Source organism: Bombina bombina, chromosome 4 (genome assembly GCF_027579735.1).
Source record: "Bombina bombina isolate aBomBom1 chromosome 4, aBomBom1.pri, whole genome shotgun sequence".
Taxonomy (NCBI): Eukaryota; Metazoa; Chordata; class Amphibia; order Anura; family Bombinatoridae; genus Bombina; species Bombina bombina.
The window spans coordinates 286,144,021-286,170,479 of record NC_069502.1 but is presented as its reverse complement, the minus strand read 5'-3'; the positions used below and the strand labels follow the sequence as shown (position 1 = coordinate 286,170,479).

The 26,459-nt window shown below is 37.3% G+C and overlaps 1 protein-coding gene across 1 annotated transcript in view; it reads right to left on the bottom strand.

The window, feature by feature from the left end:
- Positions 1 to 17,861: 17,861 nt before the first annotated feature.
- The window catches only part of LOC128657326 (ceruloplasmin-like), a 352,838-nt gene continuing 344,240 nt past the window's right edge, over positions 17,862 to 26,459 (bottom strand). Inside the window, 4 exon segments of the mRNA XM_053711627.1 lie at positions 17,862 to 17,962; positions 18,118 to 18,181; positions 18,183 to 18,212; positions 18,214 to 18,273. Coding sequence (XP_053567602.1) covers positions 17,862 to 17,962; positions 18,118 to 18,181; positions 18,183 to 18,212; positions 18,214 to 18,273 — 255 coding nt within the window.

Below are 26,459 nucleotides of genomic sequence, written 5' to 3'. Positions count from 1 at the left end.
AAGCCTTTGGCTGGGGTGTCTTTGCCTCCTCCTGGTGGCCAGGTTCTATTCCCACAAGTAAGGAATGAAGCCGTGAACTATCCTCATATTAAGATGGAACGAGTCATATTTCAGCTTTTTCTGTTTCATATTACAGGAAAATTGCTAAGTGTTTTGACTTCAAAGCTGTGATCAAGCTAGTCCGAATATATCCAGTTTATAAAGCAATTTTTCCTCTTTGAAACATTCATTTGTTTTTGTTTTTTAAAAGCTTTACAGGTATCTATTTTCGAACCCTGCATGCTTTGAACATGTGCTTGCTGTCTTGAACGTTTTTGTTGTTTTTTAGCAAAATCTTCTTGTTTTTTTATTTTACCTCAAGTGATTTATTTTGGTTATCATCAATCAGAATATTATAGCTCATCTCCTTGTCCTATTCCAAACAATAAATTTTGATTGCCTCTTACTTAATTTAGATATTGTAAGAATGTTAGAATTCTACTTTTCAAATTACAAAGGCTTTTATACAATCCTTTACTTTGTTATCCCTTGGTCCACATAAAGGTCAAAGGGATAAATCTCATAATTATCAAGGTTTACTTGGAGGCATTACTGTTTTTTTTCTAGGATCAGTTTCTTCTTGTATTTTAATAAAAAGGGATTATATTGAATACATTTGCAAATCAGAACATACTTTCTCTAAATTCTACAACTTTGATGTGTTTGGGAGGAAAGTCCTTCAGGAAGCAGTATCTGGTAATTAGATGCCTGCCTTAAAATATTCTTGTCCCGCCCAATTACTTGTGGATTCCACAGTTTGGGTATTATTTCCCAGGAGTAATGGCTTGTGGAAATCTCACCACCTTATGAAAGAAAACAAAATTTATACATACCTGATATATTAAATTATTTCATTGTGGTGAGCTCCACGAGATCTGCCCCATTTTTATTTTTTTCTGGCTGCACTTCTAGTTTGCACCTCATTTTCCCTACTTTGTCCTACCTAACCTTTCTAATTCTTCTTTTTTGGCTATAGAATATGAGACTAGACTAGAATATGAGGAGAGGTTGGAGGGATTAAGTGCTTTTAGAGCTTTGCAAATCTTTGCTTCCTCCTAGTGGCCAGGAGTTGAATCCAGAATTTATCAGGTAAGCATAAATATCGTTTGTGTAGAGTGAGATAAGCAGGTCATTGTCTGTATGGCGCAAAATAAGGGGCCTGTACTTCCTGTAGGCTCAGTGAATTTAAAAGGGACAGTCAATTTTAAGGGACAGTCATGTTTTAAAAATCAAATACAGTTGTTTGGAAAGGTTTTTTTCCTCATATGATTTTACGATCTTGGACGCCTAAATTACATAAAAGCTCTTTAAAGGGACAGTCTACACCAACATTTTTATTGTTTAAAAAGATAGATAATCCCTTTATTACCCATTCTTCAGTTTTGCATAGCCAACATTGTTATATTAATATACTTTTTTTTTACCTCTGTTAAAGCCCCCTGATCACATGGCTATTTATTATCCATTGACTTGCATTATTAGCTAATTAGTGCAGTATTATCCACAACCCACGTGCGTGAGCACAATGTTATCTATATGGCCCACATAAATTAGCATTTTCCTGTTGTGAAAAGCTATAAAAAGCATGTGATAAGAGGCTTTCTGTAAAGGCTTAGAAACAGGCAGAAATTTAGAGTTTTAAATGTTATAAAGTATAATAATATAACAATGTTGGTTGTGCAAAGCAAGGGAATGGGATAATCAAGGCGTTATCTATCTTTTTAAACAACAACAATTTTGGTGTTGACTGTCCCTTGTGCTTGAGAACAATCATTTAAGTTTCAATTAGCCAAAAGCAGCTTTTTAAAATAAAAACAATAACCTAAAGGAGGAATCGCCAATACATTAAATTCCCTGCAGTTGGTCATTTTACAGTACAGTGTCCCTTTAGTTCTCTATTTTTGAAAATCCTATTGCACTTGTATAATGTTCATGAAAAAATAAAGTCATACAGGCCCATTTATCAACCTCCGTACGGAGCTTGAAGGGCCGTGTTTCATGGCGAGTCTTCAGACTCGCCAGAAACACAAGTTATGAAGCAGCGGTCTAAAGACCGCTGCTCCATAACCCAGTCCGCCTGCTCTGAGCAGGCGGACAGGAAATCACCGGAAATCAACCCGATCGAATACGATCGGGTTGATTGACAGCTCCCTGCTGGGCGGCCGATGGCCGCCGAGTCAGCAGGGGGCGGCGTTGCACCAGCAGCTCTTGTGAGCTGCTGGTGCAATGTTAAATGCGGAGAGCGTATTGCTCTCTGCATTTAGCAAGGTCTTGCGGACCTGATCTGCAGTGTCGGATCAGGTCCGCAAGCCCTTGATAAATGGGCCCCTATAGCCTCCACTATGTACTTGAAAGTCCTCAAGGTGCACGTTTGTAGTGACTTGTTCTCAGGGCCGCCACTAGAAATTTTGGGGCCCCTGACTTAACCATTGATCAGGGGCCCCCCCCTCCCCTCTTGACATTAGCAATTTCTTGACCAGGTGACAAAAACGCATATGCACTTTATTCTTAAGTGTCTATTTAAACTTAAACACACAGACACACTCATACACTGAAACACACACACACACACACACATAAGGATTCAATATAGACACTCTAGCAGACATGCAAAGAAACACACAAACCACACTCAGACACAGACACCCAAACAGACACTCAGCACTTGATTACATTGACCTGACAAGTAATGAGGTAGATTACAGTTTTGTAAAAAAAAAAGGAGATTTAGAAAACAAAATATGGAGTTCTGATTATCTTTTTGTAAAGGAAGATGCCAACTAAATGATGACAACAGCCTGCAGTGGCTGAAAGGAAGGGCCCTGAACTGCCTAAACAATAATTTAAAGGATAAATGGTGGATTGGTGACTTCCGTAAAGGTCTCAGTCTCAAAGTCTGTAGAAAGATGTGAATAATCAGTAGTAAGGTCAAATATCCTAAAAAGGAACAGACAATAGACACACACACACAAACTCAAACTTGCACATTCACCCAAGGAAACAACGACAGAGACAGCCTCAGAAAACAGATACAGACACACACACACACACACAGAACACACAAATACATACACACACACAGAGAGACAACCACATAAAACACAGAAAGACATACATACACACACTCTCACTGAGACATCCACAGAAAACACACAGACTCTTACAACAACCTCACAGAGACACCCACAGAAAAAACACACCTCACAGAGACATCCACAGAAAACACAGACATACATACATACACCACACACCTTTACAGAACAGACATCCACAGAAAACAGATATACACACCCACCCTCACAGAGGCATCCAGATAAAATACACAAAGGCAAACATACACACACCCTCGCAGAGACACCCATAGAAAAAGCTCAAAGGCATATGCACACACCCTTACAGACATCCACAGAAAATGCACAAAGACATACACACCCACCCTCACAGAGAGACCCCACAGAAAAAAATACATACACACTCATAGACAGAACCCAAAGCACAAAGACATAAACACAGACACCCACAGAAACACTCACAGGAGGAAACATTTATGCACCTTGCATCCCCTAAATCAACAGTGTGTGACATGACATGATAAAATAAATTGCAGTAATTAAGAGAAACTATTTAAAGAATCATATTTGTAAATGTGTAACAAAAATAATTCCTGTGAATTCAAAATTGTACATTAATGATCTGGGTAGATGGCTAGATGAAGAAAAGTACTTTTAAAAGGTTGACATATGTTTGTTTGTTTTTTCCCCATTTTCCCCAACCAAGGCACCACTTCAAATATAGTGTACAAATGTTCCCATCTGTCAGCTTGTACTTATGTATTTTGAAAATGCTGTACTCTATATGGCCTTGGTGGACCTATAAGCTGTGGTACTCATACCATTAGATCTGGTTTAATGCAGGAATTTAGGCTTGTTGGTATGTATTTCAAAATTAAGTCAGCTGGTAGTGTAACTGAAACAGTGATTAAGTTAACCTGTCTCATTTCAAACACTGAGCAATCTTAGTCTGAGGGTAACATTTTAGGCAGAGATGTAAAAATCTTTAGATAAAATGCCCTCCTTGCATCTGGAAAGTCCTTGCATAAAGGGGCAGTAAACTGGAATGTAATGAAAATATATATAGTAATAAAAAAAACTAAATATCTGCAAAAGGGCACCTACCATTTCTACATGGCTTTAAATATAGTTTTTCTACAGCATTGTCAAATAATCATAAATACACTGCTACATATTGCTAAAAAAAAATGTGTTTTTATGGACCCCTGGCCCCACCATATAACTACTACCACACTGAAGTTTACAATCCAAAATTGCACAAGAAATAAAAAATCATTTGCTAAGTAAGTCCTACCTCCTCTGCAAATGAAAGTGATCTGCTGTCTGACTCAGGCACACACTATACAACAAAGTGCCTAGTCTGTCTCACACTGTGCATAGTGGTTTAGTGCACACTCAAAAATCCTCTCAAATACTAATACCTTTACTCCTTGTAATAACATTTCCCATGCTCAATTTAGCACTCTGCTGTAGTACCCACTGGTGGCTGCCAAAATTAAAAAAAAAAAAAAAAAAAAATTTTTCTTTTTTTTTTTTTTTTAGTTCTTGCCTCACTGGGGCCCCCCCCTGGCCCATTGGGCCCCTAACAGGAGTCACCCCTGTCACCCCCCTGATGGCGGCCCCCCTGCTAGTTCTCCTAATCTCCCCGGGATAAAGCCAGCTTGTTCACCCAACCTGGTGGCAGCTTTCTTGCTTACACAGGTGGAGGAGGTATAATGATTACTAAGGGAGATCTTTCAAATGAAGATGGTAAAACCAACTCAGCATGTGGTGGTAGACCAACATCTAACCTTTAAAGAGATTCAAATAGGGCATGCATTTTTTTTTTTTAAATATTTTATTTATTTCAACAATAAACAGGTTTATATTAACTCAAACAGTATATCCAAAGAATGTCAATAAGAAAACATATCAATTTTATAATCATCGTTTTGCCTGTGTCATTCTTAAACAACGTAAAACAGATTACTGATTTTTCCTGTTTTATTAAACCAAACCAAACCAAACAAAAAAAAAAAAAAAAAAAGGGGGGGGGGGGGAAAGGAAAATTAGGTGGGGAGGGGAGAGAAAATAAACTTTCCACCCACCTCTCCTCACCACCTCCCCTCTACCAGATATTCAGTGAACCAGCTCTGAGTTTCTAAATGGGAAAATCAAATATTCTACCTCGCTTTCTGGATAACTTTTAATGAAAACTGACCCATTTTCTTGAAAAATAATTTGATATCATCCCTCGTTACTCAGGTTGGTGTCTCTTTGCTCTAGTTTATACATACATTGTTTTTGAGATAGTTTTTGACTTCTGAGATAGTGGGGGGCTCTATGTTTTTTTTCCAACACATTTTAAAATTAAATGTCTGGCTGCTAAGATTGAGAGGATTACCAATTCTTTCTTGAGGATGTTGCTCCTTCCTTCTTTATACAGAATACTACCTGTGTGGGAGTAAGACCCCGGAGGAGAGATCCCCCAGCATATTATTGAACCAATATTCCAATTTATACCAGAATTGCCTGATTCTCGGGCAGCTCCAAACATATGTTTTAGATCAGCTGCAAGGAGGGGAAACACTTTGGGCAAAGATTAAAATCTGCATTGTGTATTTTATGGCCCTCTTCTCTGGCGTTAAAGTATTGCCCCTATGTAGAAGTTTGATATGGCTCCCTCCAATTTGCTGAAGAAGTGTGGCCCTGAGATACTTTTCTAAAGATTTTTGGATGAAGTTAGGTTTTATATCATTTGTGACAATTAGTCTCTTCCAACCTGACTCTATCTGTTCTAAGGTGTGTGTTCCTTTAATACTACTTAAGGCTCTGTAACGAAGGTGATTGACGTGTAACCAGATTTTGCCATGTTTCCCATTTTTCCCATATCCCAATTCCAGCCTGACTTTCTAATCAATTCGAGATATTAGTGTCTTAATTGTAGATATGCGAAAAATTCATTGTTTACAAGTTTGAATTCACTTTTTAATTCCTCGAATGTTCTTACACACTTCATGTCTTTCTTAACCAGTTGCTGGACTTTCTTTAAGCCCATAGAAGACCACTTATCAAATATAACCGAATTCAAGCCTGGTAGGAAGTCAGGGTTCCCTTTATTGGCATATACTGTGAGACACTACAATTGACCTTTTAAGAGTGGGTCCCTATCTTCCACCAGGCTCTAATAGGATTTAGAATAGTTTAAACTTTTTGACTCTCCCAGTGGTAATACTTTGGGCTCACTATGGGCCAATCCTATTGGGAGAAAGGGATGACAAATGTTTTCATCTACTAAGTTATTTGGCAGAGCTAATCCCCCATACTCTTTCCCTGCAGCCAATTTAAGTATCTGATAACCTGGATCTCTTCCCTTGCCATATGAAATTTCTAATTGCGAGTTTAAGGACCGAATATCCTTTTCAAATAATAATATAGGGGTATTTTGTAATACATAGAGGAGTTTGGGGAGGAGAACCATCTTGAACAAAGCTATTCTCCCTGAAAGTGAGATCGGTAAATTTCTCCATGAGTTCATTTTCTCTCGGATCAAAGATAGGATTGGCATTATATTAATTTCGTATAAATCTGAAGGGTTGGCTGGGACATTAATTCCCAGATATTTGAAAGAGTCTGTCACTTCCTTGAAAGGACAATCACTTACTGAGTCGTTTTTCTTTCTGAGCCACAAGATCTCTGACTTGGATGGATTTATTTTATATCCAGAAAAGGACCCAAACCTAGATATTATACGCATAAGCTTAGGTATATTTTTTTTTGTATTTGAAATATAGAGAAGTAAATCGTCTGCATAGAGCGTGATTTTTGCTTCATACTTAGAAATTGTGACCCCTTGGAGAGACTGTCTGATTTTTATTGCCAGGGACTCTATAGCTAAATCAAATATAAGAGGAGACAGGGGGCAACCCTGTCGCGTGCCCCTTTGAATTTTAATTTCTGGTGATAATAAATTATTGATTATTAATTTGGTATGAGGGTTTTTATACAAGTTTTCTATAAAACTAAAAAATTTGCCTGTAATTCCAAATTTAAGAAAGGATGAAAATATATGGCTAAAGTGTACTGAGTCAAAAGCCTTTTCTGCATCGATTGCAACTATTGCCAGATCTGGGTCACCCCCTGTCTCCTCCCCGATAACTGACTTCCGAGAAAAATATTCTGTAATTGTTAATACTTCTCTGATTTTAGAGGACGAGTTGCGAAACTTAAGAAACCCCGCTTGATCATTGTGTATAACCTGTATAAGACCGTTTTGGAGTCTGCTAGCTAATATTGAAGTTAAAATTTTGTACTCCGAGTTAAGAAGAGCTATGGGCCGATAGGATTCTTTCCGAGTTGGGTCCTTCCCCCCTTTAGGCAACAACTTTTAATAAGAGGCCGTAAAACTAGGTGGTATGACTTTACCATTTATGTAAAAATCATTAAATAAATTGCAAAGATATGGTACTATTTCAGGGGCAAGAATTTTATAAACCTCGTTCGGGAGCCTATCTGGGCCTGCCGCTTTATTTGCCGACAGCCCAGATATTGTTTTGCTGATTTCCTCCTCTGATATTGGGTGGTTCAGATTCAAAATGATTTCCTCTGGAACTGTAGGGCAAGTTATTTTGCTCCAGAATTCCTGCGACTGAATCATGTCTGAGGCTTTTAGTGAGTAAAGATCCTTGTAATAATTTGTAAATTCTTCTAAGATATCCTCTGATTTTGTAAGTAACAGGGTATCTTGTTATAATTTATCAATAAAAGAAGGTTTTTTTTCTCCCCTTAACTAATCTGGCTAATAACTTACCGGATTTGTTACCAAACCGGTACAATTTGGCCTGAAATCTAAGATCTTTTTGGGTCTCTATAAGTAATGTTAATGCATCTCTTTCGTTTTTGGCTTTGATATATTTAGACCAATTGAAGGGTGACTTATGTAGCAGAAAATGATTGTAAGAATTTACTACGAAGTTAGTCGCTTCTTTCTCTCTCTTTTTTAATTTCTTAATTAGCTTAGCAGCATAAGCAGTTATTTCTCCTCTGAGGACTGCCTTTGCGGCGCCCCAGAAAATTTCCGGTCTGTCAATGTAACCTACATTAAATTGAATATATTCTTTAAATTTATCATTTAGGTGTTTCTTAAATTTTACATCATTTGCTAGGTAATAAGGAAACCTAAATCTCAGTGGGGTTTTATTTAGACTGTTTAGCTGAATCTCAAGAGAGATAGGAGAGTGGTCTGAAATGATTATAGGTGTGATTCCTGCTTTTATATTTTTTGAGCATAGCCTCTCGTCCACTAAAAATAAGTCTATTCTGGGGGGGGGGCGGTGCCTACAGCCGATGCGGCAGGACATGTTTTTGAAGAGCTCCTGACTTTATATCATATTTTCAATACTAAGCTATTATTTCCTTAGTAGCTTTATATCACATAAAGTTTACAAGATTCAGGAAAGTATTCCTAAGCTTTGTACCCGACCCTATGTTCATCGGTTCAACTTCCTAGCCATCTAAAGAACTTATAAGCAGCGTGGCCTGTAAGGCCTACTCTTGTGGAGAGAAGCAGCGAAGTTGGGGCAGCCGCACAGTACCCCCCCCCCCAGACTTCTGGGTTACAAGCTCATAACGAAGCACTCATTTTATATCTGCTATACAGTAATAAGAAATACTGAAATGGGTTAATTCTTCTACATAGCTTTCAGAAGTATCTGCTATACCGTAATCCATCAGCTTACTGATCATGGAGGAACTCTGTCATGCCATTCTGGCTTTATTTGAGGACTTTGAATGCAAACTCTGCAAGACAATGGCAGACTTAACCTTGCCATCACAACTTAGAGATACACAGGCAGTTAGACCACCATTGGGATGTGCTAATAGTGCAGCAGTCACAAGAATTATCAACAACATGTGGAGACCGACACCTCAGCTACCTACTTATCAGGCGCAAGATTCACTTGTGTCGGTGCTTCAAGAACCCTGCATCAATGATTGTTCCTGCCCCCGCTCCGGGGATTGCGGCCGACCCCTGGAGACGGGACATGGGTCATTTACATGCTGCGCAAGACCGCACAGAGGGAGCGCTGCAAACATTAGTCACGCATTTACATAACTACTGTGACATAAGAGACACCGCACACGAGCAGCCTGGTACTCTTTATAACTTGCCAGATGGACTACTTCAAGAGGAGAGTAGGACCCTCAGTCTTAAATTGGCGCTACAACTTCACAGGTACTATCGAAGATTATCCATGCGGCAAGCCTTTATTCAAAGTGGTGAATATGTGTCGTTACTTTTTCAGCCGGCCACCTTTTTTATAAATGCTGGAGTATATACTATTGTCAAGAGAGGTGTGGGATAGGTGCTGGGTATATCACCTTGCTCACTGCACGGACGCCCCCCGGATCATGGGAACTGGTAGATCATTTTAACCTACTTGTAATTACAGTGAGCTCTTGACTGGATGGCTTGTATTCAGTGACATTACATTTCTAATATGTTTGGCTTACAGGATAGCTATGGATGAACATCTATGTACTGTGAATTATATTGTGTGGCCTCTACTGATAATTTAATCTGGACATATGTTACTTTAGGCTGCTTGTTCAATTTAGATATTAAGCTTTTTCTTATGTGTGATATTCTTCTATTGTATCGTAATATAATCCCATTGCTGACTGCAGATGTTTCCCTATTATGTTTTCAACCCATTATTGCATACGACTTTAGTCACTTGGTACTCACTAATTTTAGTTCTTGAGTCACACCCACTTTATGACCCTAATGTCCCTTAATATTGGATAGAGGCTTTGGGTCCCCCTTATAGCATTTTATTTACAAGGTATGCTATATTATAAGTGTATTCCTTTGCCCTGAGCACCTTTCCTAGATGATAGGAGGATATTTTATAGAACATATATAGTATGCTCAGGGATCCTTACTCTAGCAATTTTTACCGGTTCTTCATGAACATGAGGGAATGATCATTTTATTCTTACATGGGCCTTGAAAGTTCCAGCTCTACCTCTCTAAGTATTGATATAAAGACTTCATTATTTATTATTATAATTAGATATAGTCCTTTTTACAATAGGAGGTGCAAGATTGCAATATACTACTTTAGTGAATGTTACAATACTGGGTTATCTTACGCTATGTATTAGCACAATATAATTATACTCCACCATGTTAGATTAAAGCATATAGCCCTAATGAAACTAGATATTAAAATGACTATATATATGTTTTCAGATGAGCTAGATATACCAAATTTGGAACCCTCATACTCAAGTTTTTAGAGTTCCCTCATGACAGCTATGATTTTTTTATTACTGTTTGTTGGATTAAACCTTTAAGACTTTATTCTCTGTCATATTCTGATGTTTCAGGTTACGGTTATACATTAGACCTATTTATAGTCCTGAGGGTCCAGGAGTGGCCCTATTTGTTTTATCTTGATTGCTACATTAAGACGCAACTGATTGCTTTGCTTTGAAATCCGTCACCATAGAAAGTTTTTGCAGATAGTATTTTATTGTTTATTTTATATGGATAAGATATGGTTCATTATTTAACTACATATTATATACATGAGAAAACTGAGGTTGTATGTTGAGACCCAAGAGCGGCCTCATTTTGACCATTATTGCCCTCTGTATTCTTTTTTTTTCTTTTTCTTTTTCTACTTTGTTCCAATGCAGGGTCCAAAAGTGGCCCTATATGTAATTTGGAGGGCATAGAGTTATCTTCCGGCATCCCTTTTAGTTACTTCTAATTTTCCACGTCTTTATATGGCTAAGATATATTTATCCATTATGACATGCAGTGTATCTAACCTTGGAAAGGATTGTATGTTTTGACTATTCTGCTGTTTATTTTATGCTTGTAAGCTGGAATTAAACCTCAATAAAAATATTTAAAAAAAAAAAAAATTACGATGGTCACAACCTAACAAAATCAAGGGAACTTTATCTTTTCACTACGAGATTTTACTGACTCCCTTCTCTCAACAAAAAGTCTCACAGTTTATAGCTTGGGAGACTGAGCTGAACTTCATGGCCGATGCTGACTCTTGGTACAGAGAACTCCAGTCTACAAAAAAATTATTACACTGCGCATCCCCTTTGGGAACTTCACTACAAAATTGCAGTGCGTTGGCACTTAGTCCCAGTTACCCTCCATAAAGTTTATGACTCCCAATCACCTGCTTGCTGGAGGGGCTGTGGTCAACTTGGAACCCAGGCCCATATCTGGTGGTTTTGTCCGAGAGTTTCTCCTGTTTGGCTACAAGTTACTAACCTTCTCCTCTCCCTAGGTATTAACTTCAAGCTTAGTCCCCAGACAGGCCTACTCCACTTGGATTTCCCAACCCTACCCCCCACACATAAAGCTTTATCTATCTACGTTCTCATGGCCACCAAATTAGAAATAGCAAAAGCTTGGAAGCAGCCCTCCCCTCTGACTACCTTACAAATATTAGCCACGATCAGCTTTATTTCAAAAATGGAAGCCTACTCACATTCAGTTTTAGATAAATTAGACTTTTACTCTGCAACCTGGGCACCCTGGTGGGAAAAATTCCCCAATTAATCGAGCTTAATCTCATCCGGTCATTAGCCACCTCCTCCTAATGCTCTGTCCTTTGACTGCTATTACCCCTTTCCTTTTATTTACCTTCTTGACCTCTCTCTGTGCTTTCCCTATTGTACTCTTCACTTACTTATTTCGCTTACACTAGTTTATGAGAGTATACATGCTCCCACTTAATTATTTTGACGTTCATGTTTGCGTTATAAATATAAAATGAGAAAATTCCACATTGAAGAATTATAGCATTTTTGATACCCTGTACTATGTACCCTTTGAAACTGCACCAGCATTTGTTTCTAACTTTGTTCTTTGTTTTTTTTTTTTTTTTCTTTTCTTGTGTTTTGTTTTTTTTCTTATCTTTGTTTTATTGAAAAATGCTATACATGCTGGATTTCTATGTATCGTGTGATTTTCTCAAATAAAAATTTATTTAAAAAAAAAAAAAAAAAAAAAAAAAAAAAAGTCTATTCTAGATAGAGTTTTGTGCGCTCTCGATAGGCAAGTATAGTCTCGTTATGTCAGGGTTCTGAGTCCGCCAAATATCTTTGACCGATAAATTCTGGTAGAGATTTTTGAAATATTTTTGTTTCTAATTTATCTTTTTTAGATTTTAATTGTCTGTTATTATACCTCATTCTATCCAGGGGGGATTGAGGGGCCATATTAAAGTCCCCCTCCTATAATCAGGTAGCCTTCAGAATAAGATAGTAAAGTGGATTGTATTAGGTCCCAAAATTCGTAGTCTAACTCGTTAGGTGCGTATACATTGCACAGTGTATATATTTGTCTAGCAATTCGAATTTTCAACACTACGTATCTCCCCTCCGGGTCACTCTTAATCTGAAGTAGGTCATAATCTAGTCTTTTGCCTAGCATTATTGCCACGCCTCTTTTTCCTTCTAGTACTAGGTGAGGAAACTACCTCTTTTATCCATGAACCTTTCAATTTCATTGTTTCTTCATTATTAAGATGCGTTTCTTGAAGAAACATTATATCTGCTTGTAATTTTCGCATATGAGAAACTATAGCTTTCCTTTTTATGGGAGTTGAAATTCCTCCAACATTCCATGATATTATCTTTAATTTATCTAATGGCATAGTCAATCAGCTTATTGATTTCACTTGCGTATGAGAGAGCCTGAGAGGGAAGAGGGGAGGGGGAGAGGGAAGAGTAAGAAAGAGAAAAAACAAGACCAAAACAAAACAAAACAAAAAAAAAAAGAAAAAAAAAAAAAAAAGAAAAAGGGGGGGGGGAATAAATTCATGAAACTCTATTTTATGATTGGGGAGAGATTCCCTATCCCAGAGGGAACCTCTTTTCAGGGGTTGGATTCATCCTTTTAGATCCATAATTATGTTTTCTTTTTCCTTTTTTTTCCTTCTTCCCAAATAAATAACTAAAAAGCACAAAAATGGAAGAAACAAACATAATTTTATACTCCTCTTTTAACCAGTAAGCTCTTACTGAGGAGAAAAAGAAAAATTATCCTGCAGGTTCTAGTCCAGAGTAAAGACTCTCTGCTTCTTTAACATTATCAAAAAAATTAATGCTGTCATCGATAACTACTTTGAGTTTAGATGGGTATATTAAAATTGCCCTGTATCCCTTTTGGATAAATTTTGTGCAAATAGGTGTTAAATCTCTCCTTTTTGAGGAGGTTTCTGCTGAATAATCTTGAAACAATAAAATTTTACTCCCATCAATACTAATCGGTTGTTTTTTCCTATACTGCTGTAACAATTTTACTTTATCTAGATAATTCAAAAAATGGGCAATGACTGGCCTAGGTCTTCTGTGGGTATTATTGTCTGACTGAGGAGGGCCAATTCTATGTGCCCTTTCAATTATTATTTGTGTATCTGACATTTCCAAAAGTTGACCTAGTGTTTCTGTTATAAATAGTGCTAAATTCTCGTACTTTTTCCCTTCCGGTATACCAATTATCCTTATATTGTTTCTCCGAGACCTGTTTTCTAGGTCTTCTAATCTCAACTGCATTTTTTGCAGCTTAATTCCAGCATCTTCTAATTTAAGACCTTGGGCGACTGTAAGATCCTCTAAGTCCGACACCCCTTTGTTCCGCCTCTTGCAGTCTACTAGAAAACTGCTTAAATTCTTGAGATAATGAGTTTATATCATGTTTTATTTCAGTTCTTAGAGTGTCGAACTTAGGGGACAAGGCTTCAGATATACTGGTAACCAGATTTTGCAAGTTTAATACCTCACTAATTGGAAAATTAGTTGCAGGGTGTGGTTCTGGTGTTGTCTCAATTGGGCCTTTAGATTTTTTATCTCTGTTTCTGCTGCCATACTTGGAGATGTGATCTTAGAGGATGTGTTAAAAAACTTATCCATGTGCTAAGTGTGAAAATAAATAAAAAAGCAATTACTGTTATGAGGGACACCTCTGGGTTGTGAATAAGGGTGAAGAAAAAGTGTGCAAGTGCTCTAAGAAGGAGAAAGAATGAGAAAAGAGAAGAAAGAAAGGGGAAGGGAGAGAGAAAAAAAAAAAAAAGGGGAGAGGGGGGGGGAGTGAGGAAAAAGGGAACAAATAATGTGACTCTTTATGTGTGATATAAGAGGGATTAAAACCCTTGAGTGAAATTGTGAGGAAAGCTTCGAGTTTTATAACCAAGTTTGGCAGTCTGGCACAACAAAAAAAAAAAAAGGGGAGGGGCCTCCTGGTTCTAAAAGCTTGGACCCAACTACCTTCTCTTATAAGATAATTAAACCAATTTACCTGTTATTCAGATATATTTATCCTTCCATACAATCAGAAGATATATGAGTAGGGTCTCTAGTACCCTTAATTGCCCTATTTGTAAATATGCTACTATATATGGTCCTATAGCTGGTTTCACAATTTTTAATAGTATTAGATTTAAGTAGGCCTGCCTCTAAAAGTAATGTTAGATTTTAGCTAAGTATATCAGTGTTTAAGAGTGAATATTTAAAGATTAGAATCTAAACTCATAAGTGTTAACAAACACTTAAACTAGATGCACAGAAAAAAAAAAAAAATTAGCAAGATTCAGGGTAATACAATCTTAACACCTTATTCAAAAGATAGATTAACCCTATTAGCCTTCTACACCGTAGATTTACCTGATTCTCAAAGTCTTATAAGTAAAGAGCTTAACATACTAAGACTCAACAGGCAGCCTATACATATACATATCAAAAATATCATAAATTGTTATATGCCTTCAAATTATACTGAAACCTTCAAATAAAACCTGCAGGTGAAAGACATTTCTAATTGTAGCATAGCATTGGTCTATGAGAAGAAGCCAAGAACCTCTAATTCAACATTATATGTAATTTAATAAGTTCAAGCAATTCTTTTATGAGAGATTTCAGAGGAGCAGTCTATTTTTTAATCATCAAGCCGTATAGCGTATTGCTCTTAAAAAAAATGAGATTTTTTGTAATGATTGTAAGTTCCTTTGACCATATAGATCCTTTTGTTCTGACTTGTGTTAGTAAGCAGGAAGAATGTAGCTATTTATAATAGTTGTGTCTCTCTTGAAGATTTAGTACTTTATGTCACTCTTAGCTTAGATCCTAATTTTCCCTTGCTTCCAATCTTTGTAGCAAAATTTTGTAACATATACAGTCCCAGAAACAATTCTTCTCTCTTTTCTCCCTTCTACCTTTTATCTTTTAGCTTTGTCAAAGATAGACTTCATTCAGGTATAAGATTCCGTAAGTAACCTCCTTCCCAGTATAGAAGATTCCTAAGAATATATATGTTTCAGTCCAGCCTGTAATGCCCTTTAACTTTCTCTCTAACCCCCTTTCACAGCTTCTCTAGGGGCTTTCAAAAATTAACCCACCAAATACAGAGATATTTGTCGTATCTCTGCTTAATGTACTCACCCTCCGGTGTCCCACAATTTCTGCGGTCTGAGATTAATCCTCCAGGTTTCGGTTCCGTTCTTACCCTGCCAGGAGGGGAAATTTACTTTTGAAGCCTGAGAGGTATTTGCGAGGCGTTAGCCTTCCTTATCCCGCCTCCTCCCGCGCAGCAACGGTGGAGGAGAAGGGGTCCGATGAGCGCTTCTGTACTGAGCCCTGGAGCAGAGCCGACACTGGTGGGGCTCAACCCGCCGCCTCCACGGGAGGACCCCAGGCAAGGACAGCGCAATCTCTGAGACGCGGACTCCGCCGGCTCCCAAGGGCTCCTCCTCCCACGCAGCACCGGTGGGGGAGGAGGAGTAGTCGTCGATCCCTCACCGGGCTCCTAGACGTTTCCTGAGTCAGTATCCGCAGGGGTTCTCAGACCGGTAGGGTAAGTCCCACAAATTTGACACCGGGAGGGGAGAAAGTCAGCCGGGGTAAGCTAGTAAAGCCGAAAGTGGGGTGTAAGACTTGAGCAGCGGTATACTACAGGCGTTTTTAAAAGTCCTTACAGGTATACTCACTTGGAGTTTTCACCTCTAATTACGTGAACGGTTTCTCTATGGGAAATTGAAAAGGCTCTCTTCTGAGATTATTCCGTCTCCGTTTGCAGAATTAGGTCTTGGATTCTAAAAGGTTCCCTTCAAGACAGGGACTCTCTCTTCAGTGGGATGTAATTTCCACTGTGAGTTCCAGCAGCGGTTGAGGTTTGCCGTCCTACTAGCAGTCCCCAATTCTGAGGGCCTCTTGGCGGTGGAAAACACCGCCAGGTGCTTTGGACAGGAGAACAATCGCTCAGCCACCTGTGCTAAGCTCCTCCTCCGGAAACTCTTCCGCTAGGGCATGCATTTTTAAGCAACTTTCTAATTTACTTTTATCATCAAGTTTTCTTTGTTCTATTGGTATTCTTTGTTGAAAGCTAAACCTAGGTAGGCTAATTTCTAAACCCTTGAAGGCTGCCTCTTATTTTTATGCATTTTTGACAGTTTTTCCCCAGCTAGACAGTGCTAGTTCATGTGTGGCCACATAGACAACATTGTGCTCACTCCCGTGGAGTTATTTATGATTCAACACTGATTGGCTGACATGCAAATCTCTCAAAAGAACTGTTATAAGGGGCAGTCTACAAAGGCTTAGATACAAGGTAATCACAGAGGTAAAAATTGTATTAATATAAATTATGTTGGTTATGCAAAACTGGGGAATGGGCAATAAAGGGAGTATTTATGTTTTTAAAACAATACAAATTCTGCAGTAAACTGTCCCTTTATTGATGGTGTATGGGTATCGTATCAGGATGAATAGTTTTTGTTGTGGGAATAAATTATCTAAGATATTTAAATCCATTTATTACTCATAATTTTAGCCTCATAACAACTGGTTTATAATTTATACTGTCTCCAGTTTTTGATAATTTATGTATCAGTTTATCCATGTATAAACTTGATGCTGCTATTTAAAATGTCAAGACAACTGTGTCAAATACTATAGGAGTTTCTTTAGATCTTTTGAAAAAAAAGATAAAAAAATAAATAGTTCAGTTATGTTTTTGATAATTGTTTTTTATTTTTGAACAGCAAGAAAATGGAGGTATATTTTTATAATACAAATCATGTAAGTATGCAGAACTCCAAAATATTTTGTCTCTTTTCACTTGAATATATGTCAAACCATTGAAGAAATCTCATCTTTGGACAATCATTTGGAAATCTATTACTACTCCTGTCAATTTTTAAATAAGTTGAAGATGATGTTTTGATTAATTCTTCCTTTATTCAAGACATTTTTCTTATTCAAACGCTAATGCCCATGTATGAATTTGATAATTTTTTCAAGTGTAGTTTCCTTATCTGTAGAGTGAAAAAAATGGTAAGGGATATTTTTTTCAGTAGTATATTTTTCAGATTGAATGTTATATAATCCATACCAAAAAGGTGCAACACCATTCCATATATGCCCTAATGGTTAGATCCTCTCAAAAAGCAATATTGAACAAAGCAAGCCAACCTAAATGTGATTTTCTGTTGAAGTAGGGACATCCAGCCAGAGTGGTCTCAGACCAACCACAGTCTTTGGGAAAAAATTAGAAAAGGGCTGCTGATTCCCTGACCCAGCCCCTATGCTACTCCCTCATTGTACTACTCCCAATCTCCATGCCAGCAATGTACAGCCACAGACCCCCCCTGGGCCATACCCCACAGTCCAGGGCCCCCAGAACAAACATAGCCTCCCATCAAGCAACAGGGTCCCCTTTGACCCATCATTAACTGCATACTGCTAGCACACAAAGGGTGGCACAATATTATGCAGAGCCACCGGTGCCCCCTGGTGATACTGCTGATGGGCCCCCCCCTTTGTACTGGACGCTTGTAGAGGTCCTGTATCCAGAAGTGCAAATATAAGGATTCCAGAAAAGTTTTACTCTGCATATCATTTACAAAGTAATTAAAGACATACTTTGGCATATTGTAAAGTCCTGCCCTCTTAGCAGAAATTTAATGTAGATAATGTACTAGCTTTTGGGAATACTCACCAAGTACAGTGTATGTATTTTCCATTCCTGCATGGATATGATCTGCCACATGACAGTGCAGTAAACCACGTACCAGGCACCTTTGGTGTCATGGAGGACCGTTTCAAATGTTCCAGGAAAAAGATCAAACACATCAGATTGATATATTTGACCTCTCTAGGGAAAATAAGTGAGAACAAAAGTCCACTATTATTATTGTTTTACACATATTCAAACATATTAACATTCACATGCATGTAAGGTTTTCTGTTTGTTTTACTTGCTTGTATGTAATAAAAATCTAAAATAAACAGACAAAAATAGGCTTAAAGGGACATTAAACACTAAAGAAATGCTAGATAGAAAGATGCCAGCAACAACGTCGGGAGCGCTCAGACATCCGCTCTGTGTGTGGGCCGTCGGCTCGCACTTCACGTAAGGTTCCGCCCCCCTGGGTATCCTCTTGACGTCACTTATGACGGATCCCGGGTTCATCTGTCAAGCTGGTGCAAAGTGGTAAAAAACGATCCACCACCGCTTCCAATAAATAATTACAGCAACATCCACTGCACACAGTACAAGCAGCACCAAACCGGAGACAAAAGAATAATGATGCAGAGGCTCAATGAGTATTCAAACCAGGCATAAGTAGTTACAAACAGGCACTTAGGCAGGTCAAACGCGTTTCATATGTTGAACCTTCATCAGTGACCATCATGGTTTGAATACTAAAAATACAGATGATTTATTTCAACCTCATCTGAGCCTCTGCATCATTATTCTTTTGTCTCCGGTTGGTGCTGCTTGTACCGTGTGCAGTGGATGTTGCTGTAATTAGATAGAAAGATGCATTGAAAGAAAAGGTTACTCTGAGAATAACATGTATATGTATTTTTAAAGTTTCAATAACTCTTTTAAACATTGAAAAATAAGTAAAGTTTTAGTGTCACTAGAGTGTGCAGCCAATGGCTGTGTGGAATATAACAGTGTTCTGCACATCCATTTCTAACAACAACTGAAAACTCACAAATTTCAGACATGGAATTACATGCAAAAGGGACAAATAAATAATGAAAGTATATTGCAGAGTTTTTTCTTCTATACGATTTATTAAGTTATATTACCACCTCAATGTGTGTAATGTCCCTTTAAAATTTAATATTTACTAAATCATGATAATGCATTAAAAGCCAAAATACCTATCAATGAGCAAACTTAATAAAGCACATCTTAATTAAATGGTGTTTGTTTGGAAGTAAGCCAGGTTTAAAAATAAATAAATAATACTAGCATATATCTATGAAATCTCCCTAGTTAAATATTGTCTGTACATCAGTAACTTTAAACATGACCCAGTTATAGCCCACCTTTGCCAAAAGTTAGTTCATGAAATTTCAGTCCTAGTAGTGAAAGTAGCCCAGTTACAAAGTGGTTGACCACGCAAACTCACACAGCAAGGCTGAATTACTGTAGCATGTAAAATCGATCTGTTTCATCATTCACTACAGAATTCCAGAAGGATATAAAGAACAAGAGAGGCACATGTGTGTACCAATAACACTAATGACAAGAACCAGATATAACCCTACTCAGGTTACTCAATTTGTGAGGAGCACTCAGACAGTGCTATTGGATACAGGCCGGATATTTTGCAGCAACCCAGCTCACTGTTCAGTCTTGGATAACCAGAAGAAGGGGGTCGCAAGAAGTCTAGATAGGCAAATAAACAGAAGGGGCGCCCTCGTGTGTGCCAAGTAGTATAATATATTAGTATAAAGATAAAAAACCCCTATACAGGGTACTCACATTTGAGGAGAGCACTCAGACAGTGCTATTAGGAACAGGCTGGGGTAGTTTGCAGCAACCCAGCTTACTGGTCACATTGATAGGCCAAAGCTCAGGAGCAGCAAAACCCTGGTAATGAACATGCAACAATCCAGAGAATAGCAGTCTCTGCAGCTGTTGGCTCCCAGTGGGACGTGATTAGTAAATGGGGCTTAGCTTAATGCAACGCGTTTCTCAGTGTATCAAAACACTGTTTCATCAGGCATAAAATACATAATATTAAATATATAAGCCCTACTAATCACAAGTGAGGAAAACAATGCTTACACTTGGGATACCACTCATACAAGAGCAAATTCCCAGCAGATTAAACCCCTTTGTTGGAAACTGCATACATCATTGTATCATAGAATTTCAAAGAAAATTATATATGATTATATAGAAAAAAGAAATAATAAAATAAAAATGAATTTAATATATCTGAAGTGAATGTCATCCAAAATTCATGACAACAAAATGAAATTTAACTATTGACCCCCTAAATAAAAGAATATATATATATATATTATATACTATAATATATATATCTCAAATTAAAACTAGAAGTTAACTACCGCAATATATTTATATGAATATGAGGAGCTTTAAATGTGCGTCCCTAAATCTTGAAGTGCTACTACTTTGGTACTTATATTAACTATTTGTTTAACTCGTAATTGATATTAAATAATGTGGTAAACAGGATTGTTCTCCGTTTTTATTAAAAAGCCAGTGTTTGTCCCTATAAATTATAGAAAGTCCTACGGAGGCAAATGGTCATAAAGAGAAAGCAGAGAGAGAAATAAATAATGACTTTTGTTTTCATTTTTTAGATTTTTTAGAGAATTATGCACTCCGTGAGTGTGTGGAGACTTGAATATCACCGTGGGTGTGTGAAGGGGTGGTAATATGACTGCCGATATTTGGGCAATCATAGGAAATGTGAAAGAAAAAAAGGGATTAGAAGTTACGCCCCTTAGTGAAAACAGCTAATGATTGGAGCCCATATCGTCGTGACGTAGAGGATATGTTAGCGCTGTCAGAACTAGGAGAGGGGATCGGATAAACAGCTGTCGATCAGTGCTAGATATAGATCATAAAATCGTGTTAGTGTATTTGATATGTTACTTTAAAAAGTAAAGTGGTAATGTGACTATTACTAGTAACTATTTGTGATGATAGTGTCACCTATGTTATTAATGGTAGTGAAAAACTATACTACTAAACGTGCTACTTTAGCAGTGCATCAGACAACTAATGTTGGGCGTAAGTGGTGAACAGTCATGGCGTGATAATAGCCAACAAATAATAATAAGATGAAAATAAAGATGGCCTTAAGCCATTTCTTATTAGACTTAGGACAATAGGTCTAGATAAGACACACAATAGTGAGGAGTCCTCAGCTTCTATAAAATATACAAACAAATATTTGATGTCAAATAAAACAGATAACAATAAATAACTAGTCTTAATATCATGGAATGTAGTAAATGAGGGTAGTGGAAACTAAACTAATGAAAATCAAATAAAAAATAAAAAATAATAATAAAAAATAATAAGATAAAAAATTAATAATTAATAATGTAAAATAATAAACAATAGATTAATATGAACTTAATGGGGGTCAAGGGTGCTTGAATGTTTTTTATGCATTTAAGAATGCACTATGAACAGTATAAAAACAACAATGTATGCAGAAAACAACTCCGGGGGTACAGCAAAAAAACCTCAATAGAAACGCAGCAAGAGTCATGACCTCATTCAAACCCTGTTGGAAAAAGGGACCTGAAACTTGAAAATCCAGAATGTTTCTCTCTGTCTTAACTTGGTATATCTGTTGTATCTATGTGATGATGGAATATGTTCAATGGGTGTAATCTTGAAACTGCATAGTTCACCAAAGTGTGCATGTACATGGTGTCTAGGAACACTGTGGAGAAGAGACTTCTTCCTTACATTGTGCAAATGCCTCGCTCATCTGGTGCGGATTTTGTAGCGTCGTGCGACCCCCAAATATTGAAGGCCACATTTGCATGATAATACATATACCCACAAATGGTGTATTGCAAGTCATTCTACTTTTGATCTTGAAAATTTCACCAGTAGTATTTGCAGTTATAGTGGCTGATATATTGGTCACATATTTACACATGAAAACATCTTGATCTGTCCACATTTATATGAGCCATGGGAGGTATTGGAGATCGACTTTCTCAACCCTATTTTCTTAGACTTAAAAAACAATCTTGCTTGGTGCAAGTTTTTGTTTCAAGGTTGGAGCTCTTCTGAAAGTGAAAAATGGGTTGAACATCTAACTTCATATTAATCTCTTGTCTCATTATTTTACATTATTAATTATTAATTTTCATTTTTTATATATTATTTTTTATTATTATTTTTTATTTTCTTATTATGATTTCATTAGTTTAGTTTCCCACTCCTCATTTTCTACATACCATTGATATTAAGAATGGTTATTTATTGTTATCTGTTTTATTTGACATCAAATATTTGTTTGTATATTTTATAGAAGTCTGAGGACTCTCACGTTTAGTGTAGTTTTCACTACCATTAATAACATAGGTGACACTATCGTCACAAATAGTTACTAGTAATAGTCACATTACCACTTTACATTTTAAAGTAACATATCAATACACTAACACGATTTTTTGATCTATATCTAGCACTTATCACAGCTGTTAATCCGATCCCCTCTCCTAGTTCTGACAAGCGCTAACATATCTCTATGTCATGACGATATGGGCTCCAATCAGTTAGCTGTTTTCACTAAGGGGCGTAACTTCTCATCCCTTTTTTCTTTCACATGTCCTATGATTGGCCAAATATCGGCAGTCATATTACCACCCCTTCACACACCCACGGTGATATGTCAAGTCTTCACACACTCACGGAGTGCATAACTCTCTAAAAAATCTAAAAAATGAAATCAAAGTCGTTTAATTTATTTCTCTCTATGCTTTTCTCCTTTATGACCATTTGCCTCTGTAGGACTCTTTTCTATAATTTATAGGGACAAACACGGGCTTTTTAATAAAACTGGAGAACAAATCCGTTTACACAATATATAATATCAACTACGAAATAAACAAATAGTTTAATATAAGTACCAAAGTATCGCACTTCAAGATTTAAGACGCACATTTAAAGCTCCTCAGATTCATATCATTATATATCAAGGTAGTTAACTTCTAATTTTTAATTTGAGATATATATATATATATATATATATATATATATATCCTTTTATTTAGGGGTGTCAATAGTTCAATTTCATTTTGTTGTCATGAATTTTGGATGAATGTACTTCAGATATACTTATATTAATTTTTATTTTATTATTTCTTTTCTTTCTATATAATCATATATAATTTTCTTTGAAATCTATGATACAATTGATGTATGCAGTTTCCAACAAAGGGTTAATCTGCTGGGAATTTGCTCTTGTAGGAGTGGTTTTGCAGGTGTATGCATTGATTTGTTTTCTCACTTGTGCTTGTGATTAGTAGGGCTTGTATATTTATAGGCACTTTTTAGCTTGTATTTTATGCCTGATGAAACAGTGTTTTGATACACTGAGAAGCGCGTTGCATTAAGCTAAGCCCCCATTTACTAATCACTCCCACTGATAGTCTACAGCTGCTTTCTTGGATTGTTGCAGTTCATTACCAGGGTTTTGCCATTTCCTGTGTTCAAGAGCTTTGGTCTATCGATGTGACCAGTAAGCTGGGTTGCTGCCAACTACCCAGCCTGTTCCTCAATAGCACTGTATGAGTGCTCCTCTCAAATGTGAGTACCCTGTATAGGTTTTTTTTTTATCTATATACTAATATATTTATACTACCACCAGACACCCCTTCTGTTTTATTTGCTTATCTAGACTTCTTGCGACACCCTTCTTCTGTTTATCCAAGACTGAACAGTGTGTTGCTGCAAATATCCAGCCTGTATCCACTAGCATGTCTGAGTCCTCCTCACAAATGTGAGTACCCCTGATTAGGGTTATATCTGTTCTTATCATTAGTGTTATTGATACACACATGCGCTCTCTTGTTCTTTATATCCCTTCTAGATATTCCTGACTCTCTTTGTGAGGAGTGAGAGCAGCTTCTATCAAATATTGGTTTCATCTGAGTCTCATCAGGTGGACTTTGTGACACATCTGCTAACTATACCAAGAGACTATCTTGTTCACTTTATATCTCTGTATTTGCAATCATTTTTTTATTTTCTCTGTGTTTGTACAGGAATAATATAGGTAGTTATTAAACCATGAGTTGGTACACATACACTGGTATGTCGATATAGATATATTGCTGTCATATTCCCACTTAGGTATATTGTTATAGTATCATACCTGCATTTGACGTTTCGCGCCCCCTATCTGAGTCAGACGATTTTTGACTTTGTGCAATACTGCAGAATTCCAAATTGCCTCTGGAAGCAACACAAGAAACCTGTGCATCGGGAGCTTCAAGAAACTGGGTTTCCATGGCGAAACAGCTGTACACAAGCCTCACATCAACATGTGCAATGCCAAGCTGTAAGCTGAAAAGTTGAGTAGAAGGAAAACATATTTATGTAAGAACTTACCTGATAAATTCATTTCTTTCATATTAGCAAGAGTCCATGAGCTAGTGACGTATGGGATATAACATCCTACCAGGAGGGGCCAAAGTTTCCCAAACCTTAAAATGCCTATAATACACCCCTCACCACACCCCACAAATCAGTTTTAACGAATAGCCAAGAAGTGGGGGTGATAAGAAAAAAGTGCGAAAGCATATAAAATAAGGAATTGGAATAATTGTGCTTTATACAAAAAAATCATAACCACCACAAAAAGGGTGGGCCTCATGGACTCTTGCTAATATGAAAGAAATTAATTTATCAGGTAAGTTCTTACATAAATTATGTTTTTCTTTCATGTAATTAGCAAGGAGTCCATGAGCTAGTGACGTATGGGATAATGACTACCCAAGATGTGGATCTTTCCACGCAAGAAGTCACTAGAGAGGGAGGGATAAAATAAAGACAGCCCAATTCCTGCTGAAAATAATCCACACCCAAAATAAAGTTTAATGAAATACATAAGCAGAAGATTCAAACTGAAACCGCTGCCCTGAAGTACTTCTTCTACCAAAAACTGCTTCAGAAGAAGAAAACACATCAAATGGTTAGAATTTAGTAAAAGTATGCAAAGAGGACCAAGTTGCTGCTTTGCAAATCTGATCAACCGAAGCTTCATTCCTAAACGCCCAGGAAGTAGAAACTGACCTAGTAGAATGATGAGCTGTAATCCTTTGAGGCGATGTTTTACCCGACTCGACATAGGCATGATGAATTAAAGATTTCAACCAGATGCCAAGGAATGGCAGAAGCTTTCTGCCTTTTCTAGAACCAGAAAAGATGAAAAATAGACTAGAAGTCTTTCGGAAAGACTTAGTAGCTTCAACATATATTTCAAAGCTCTAACAACATCCAAAGAATGCGAATGATTTTCTCCTTAGAATTCTTAGGATTAGGACATAATGAAGGAACCACAATTTCTCTACTAATGTTGTTAGCAATACACAACCTTAGGAAAAAATTCAAAAGAAGTTCGCAACACCGCCTTATCCTGATGAAAAATCAGAAAGGAAGACTCACAAGAAAGAGCAGATAATTCAGAGACTATCTGGCAGAAGAGATGGCAAAAGAACAAAACTTTCAAGAAAGAAGTTTAATGTCCCAAATGAAAGCAGGGGTTCAAAAGGAGGAGCTAGAAGAGCCCCAGAAACCAAAATTCAAACTCCAAGGAGGAGAAATTGACTGAATGACAGGTTTTATACGAACCAAAGCTTGTACAAAACAATGAATATCAGGAAGATTAGCAATCTTTCTGTGAAAAAGAACAGAAAGAGCAGAGATTTGTCCTTTCAAGGAACTTGCGGACAAACCTTTATCTAAACCATCCTGAAGAAACTGTAAAATTCTCGGAATTCTAAAAGAATGCCAGAAAAATGATGAGAAAGACACCAAGAAATATAAGTCTTCCAGACTCTATAATATATCTCTCTAGATACAGATTTACGAGCCTGTAACATAGTATTAATCACAGAAAAAACCTCTTTGACCAAGAATCAAGCGTTCAATCTCCATACCTTAAATTTAAGATTTGAGATCCTGATGGAAAAAAGGACCTTGCGACAGAAGGTCTGGTCTTAACGGAAGAGTCCACGGTTGGCAAGAGGCCATCCGAAAGATCCGTCCATGTGAGCTGGAGCTACCAGCAGAACAAACGAGCATTCCTTCAGAATCTTGGAGATTACTCTTGGAAGAAGAACTAGAGGCGGAAAGATATAGGCAGGATGATACTTCCAAGGAAGTGATAATGCATCCACTGCCTCCGCCTGAGGATCCCGGGATCTGACAGATACCTGGGAAGTTTCTTGTTTAGATGAGAAACCATCAGATCTATTTCTGGAAGTTCCCACATTTGAACAATCTGAAGAAATACCTCTGGGTGAAGAGACCAT